At 42.8% G+C, this 4449-nt stretch overlaps 1 protein-coding gene across 4 annotated transcripts in view; it reads right to left on the bottom strand.

Moving 5' to 3' along the window:
- Positions 1 to 4449, bottom strand: part of fgfr3 (fibroblast growth factor receptor 3) — a 52563-nt gene that overhangs the window by 46615 nt on the left and 1499 nt on the right. For all 4 annotated transcript variants that reach the window (XM_014011813.1, XM_014011811.1, XM_014011814.1 and 1 more), the window contains exon 2: positions 3287 to 3480. In XM_014011813.1, the coding sequence (XP_013867267.1) occupies positions 3287 to 3480 (194 nt within the window). The remainder of the gene's footprint in view (positions 1 to 3286; positions 3481 to 4449) is intronic.

Genomic DNA, 4449 nt, shown 5'->3' with positions numbered 1-4449 from the left:
CACACACACACACACACACACACACACACACACACACACACACACACACACACAGATAAACATGAGTGTTTGTCTGCAGCAGGTTGATCTGACGGTTCACAGGTCACTCTCTCTGAGCAGCGACACGCTGACGCTTCGTAAACATTTAATGAGTTTTTAGTTTCCTTCAGGCAGCAGATTCATGTTTACACCCAAACATCCTGACAACACTGAAACACCTGTGTTCACGTTGGATCCTGCTGTTCCCTTCAGTCAAATATCTCTGACACTCAGACCAGGACCAGGACCAGGACCAGGACCAGGACCAGGACTACTGGATCTGAAGAGTTTCTCTAAATGAAGGTTTGTGATTAAAAACCTGAAGTGTGTGTCAGCGCCACTGTCAGCCTGCAGGTCCAGAACCACAGCTGGGTGTGTGCACGTGTGTGCATGTGTGTGTGCATGTGTGTGTGCATGTGTGTGTGCACATGTGTGTACGTGTCAGAGGCGCGGTTTGTATCAAAACAAGCGTTAGTGCTGCTAAAGGGCCCGATGAAGACGTGAAAACGAGCCTTTATTTTGAAAATATTTAACACTTTGTTGTGTTTGATTTGTTTTTTTCACAGCTGAAGATGTAAAAACATTAAACGTTCAGAAATAATTAAAAAAAGCTAAAATTCTGTGTGAAAAGCAGCAGRAAGAACCAGCAGCTGTGTGTATACTGAGGCTGGTCATGTAGTTGTTGTTCAGCTCACAGTAACACAATTATTCAACAAATCATGTCTCAAAACGTTCGGCTCCTTCAGGACATTTCAGCTACGACTTCTGCTGTTTCAGCTATTTAAACTTTATGACATATTTAGCTTTTTCTGACATTTTGAATCTTTTCTGCACTGGTTCTGATTTCTTTAACTTTTTTTTTTTTTGATGAGTTCAGCATTTTTAACCAACATTACAACATTTTTATTATTCTGCTAATTTAAACTTTCTATAATTCTTCCAGCTGCTTTCTGATAATTATAGCTTTTTTCTGCATTTCAGTTCAAATCAATTCAATATGTTTTATTGATCCCAAAGGAAAATTACAGGGGACTTTTTTAGCTAATTTTATATTTTTCTGCTTTTTCAGCTACGCTGCTTATTTATTTTATTGTGCTTCTATCAGCTTTAATCTGATAATTTAAGGTTTTTTGCTTCTTTCAGTTTTTTTGTGCAATTTAAGCTACTCAGCTAATTTTAGCCTTTTTCAGCTAAATTTATTTCTGTGCTCCTTTTAAATTTTAGCTGCTTTATTCAACAAACACGCTCTAATTCTTTGTTCTAGATTTGGATTTTCAGATACTTTCAGCTACTTTTCTGCTATTTTTAGCCTTTTTGCCCATTTTACAACAATTTGCAATATTTTCTTGTTCCTGCTGAAATCAGCGTTAAGCACTCCTGCTGTGTTTTTACAGGAAACGTGAACTCCTGGATTAAAACCGAACTAAAACAAAAACAAAACAAAAATCCCGACTCAGCGATAAAAATCTTGAATAAATACTTCAGATAATTATCCGGGTGTTTGTTACACGATGTCGAATCGTTTTTTTTTTTTTTTAATGTTTGGCCACAAACCCGCAGCGCTGTCGACACTCAGCCCCGTGTGAAGGCTCTTCAAACGGGAGTCGGGTTTGGTTCTGATCCAGAACAGCCTGCAGGATTACCTGCAGGACAAACTGAACACAGAGCTGCCTTTGTTCAGCACACATGACTTCCTGATAACAAACCTTCAACCAGGAAGTTCAACCTGGGAACTAAACCTGTACAGGTTCTGGTTCTGGGTCCAAACTGTAGCRTCTGGGCCCGACTCAGAYGAGCAGCAGCTCCCAGCAGGAACCRATCCGGTCCAGAGGATCCTGCAGCAGCTTGGATCAGAGGTTTCCATCAGGATCTGAACCAGAGCTTCAGAAACACGAGGCCCGGTCCAACGTGACGCAACCAGAACCGGTTTTTACACAGAACTGTTGGACCGGCTCCAGAAGCGCCGCCACCGCCTGAAGTGTCGAAGGTTTGGATTAAAAAAAACAGTCAGCTGTTGCCTCCAGATTACGTCGCTCCGTTCGGTTTCTCTGAGCAGCAGAAGATTAAAGCGAGCAGCAGATCCAGAACAAAGAGGGTCCAAATCCCCTCGAGCTCAGCGGACCCAACGAGTCCAATTAAATCCTCCTGGTGCCAAAACATAAAACAAGTTCAGCAAATCAGATTTTACTCAGAGTGATGAACAGAGCTGAGACACTTTATCAGCTTTCTTCTGAATTATTGCTGGTTTCTTCCAGCCGAAGCTCTGATCCAGGAGGGTCCGGTTCTGGTTCTGGAGGGTCTCTATCCTGCAGGTTTTCTCTGCTCCAACACACCTGACTCAGACTGAATCACCTCTTCACGTTCTGCAGCTGGAGCCGAGACCTCTAAAACCTGCAGGATGCTAGCTTCTCATTTAGGAAATTAGCTTTTTTTGCTAACTTTGGAAACAGTTAGCAAACAGATTAGCTGCCGCTAAATTAGCTGCTGCAAATTTTAACGTGTAAAACTTGTTTTTATGCCTCTAATCCCAAATTAAATAAAAACGAACCCCTCGTACAAGCCGCGCTGCACGTGTCAGGCTCTGTGTGTTAGCATGTAGCATCTTCAGCAGCTAACCTTCTAACTAAGAGCATCAAATATATAAAAATAAAAATTAATCAACAAGAATTTTCTTCTTATAAATATGGTAAACATACGTAGTATTTAGTGTTTGATTAACTTCAAACCGTTTTTAGAAAAGTACAAACTCTATAAAAGAAATGCTTTAATTCTGAAAGGAGTRAACTGGAAGTATCAGAAGTTAGACAGAGCCATACCTCTGGTTTGGATTGGCTGATTTGCCACAAATGATCCCGCCCACTTTTAAATTCAACCAACAGAAAACTAACAACAGGTTAGCGTTAGCTACCTTTAATTTTTCCCTTCTGTTTAGSTGTTTAGCGTTAGCGGAGCTAAAATCCTTGTTCAGCAGATTATTGGTCAGTGAAGCTAACTTTTGGTTAGCTGCGTCCTGAGCGGTCAGTATCCTACCTGCAGCAGGTTGAGTTATCTCTTACAAACAGAGGTGACGTGAGCAAAATAAAGAAGCAAAAACAGCTGAATGCTACGCTAACAGCCTTGAGCTGTTCCACGCTAACCATCAAGAGTTCAGTCAGGTAAATGAAGCTGTTGTTCTGTGATTGACAGGTTATAGCTTCCAGAGACACGCAGCAGCAGAAAGTGGGCGGAGCCTGAAGCTCGGACCTACCTGGAGGCTCGGCCGTGGACAGGCTGGCTGCAGACACGCAGACGGGCAGCAGGAGGAAGAGCCGAAGCGAGCGCCACAGAGCCGCCATYCCTCCCGACCCGGACGAAACGGCGAGGCCCGACTCAGACGCCATCCTCCATCGGCACGCCGTCCAGCCCGAGACGCAGCGGGAAGAACGGGTCCAACGAGCCCACCTGAAAGAGACGAGACAGAATGAAAACACCTGAGCTGAAGGAGACGCAGAACTCTGRAGGACAAACAAAGTCCGGGTCCAAAGACCCGCCTGGAGCTCCTCAGAACCGCTTCGTCGGGACATTCCTCACAGATTTCAGGATTAGGAGGAAAATCCTCCTCAGAGTCTCTGCCTGCAGATCCAGGACTTCTGCAGGAACCTGAGCTGGGCTTCGTTCTTCTCCCTGCGGGACGCCTCGGCTGCTCAGGACAAACAGRAGCTACATCAGCCGAAGCAGTTTTCTAATCTGAGTGCTGCAGCYGCTTCTTTAATGTTCTGTGAGCAGGAAGCTCTGTTCTCTCACCAACACGCCGACACACAGCCGAAAAAAACCTGACAGCTACACCCAAAACCCAGGAAACTTTGAGGGAGCAGAACACGAGCTAAATGCTAAAAGGAAAAGATAACGGCTAGAGGATAAAAGCTGTCAATCAGTAGCTACAAGCTGCTGAAATTAACAAACTATAAGCTAGAAATAAAACATGTGATACAGTTAGCAACGCATAGCTAAAGTTAGCTAAACACATGCTAAAAATAAAACAGGTAAAGCAGAAGTTAAAAGTATCGAGACAGATTCTACAGCTAAAATTAGCACAACAGATGCTATTAGCAAAACTTCAGCTCAAATTAGCAGAAAAAAAAAAGCAAAAATTAGAAAGGTCTAGTTTCTAATCCTTCAGATTAAGACCCTCTTATCCATCAGACCCAGTAAAGACCTGGTGATCTGTTCATCGTTCGGCCATTTGTTTTAAATAAAGTTTTTTGTATAAAAACAAGCTGCTGGTCCATTTGTTTGTTTTAAATAAAGTTTTTTTGTATAAAAACAAGCTGCTGGTCCATTTGTTTGCTCCAGCCCCCCTAAATTAAGCCTGGTGACGCCACTGGTTAAGAAACAAACCTGATATTTTTAAATATCACGATAAAAAAAATC

This window comes from Austrofundulus limnaeus, unplaced genomic scaffold (genome assembly GCF_001266775.1).
Source record: "Austrofundulus limnaeus strain Quisiro unplaced genomic scaffold, Austrofundulus_limnaeus-1.0 Scaffold85, whole genome shotgun sequence".
In the NCBI taxonomy this organism is placed as follows: Eukaryota; Metazoa; Chordata; class Actinopteri; order Cyprinodontiformes; family Rivulidae; genus Austrofundulus; species Austrofundulus limnaeus.
The sequence above is the reverse complement of the archived record's forward strand: the minus strand, read 5'-3'. Positions and strand labels throughout refer to the sequence as shown.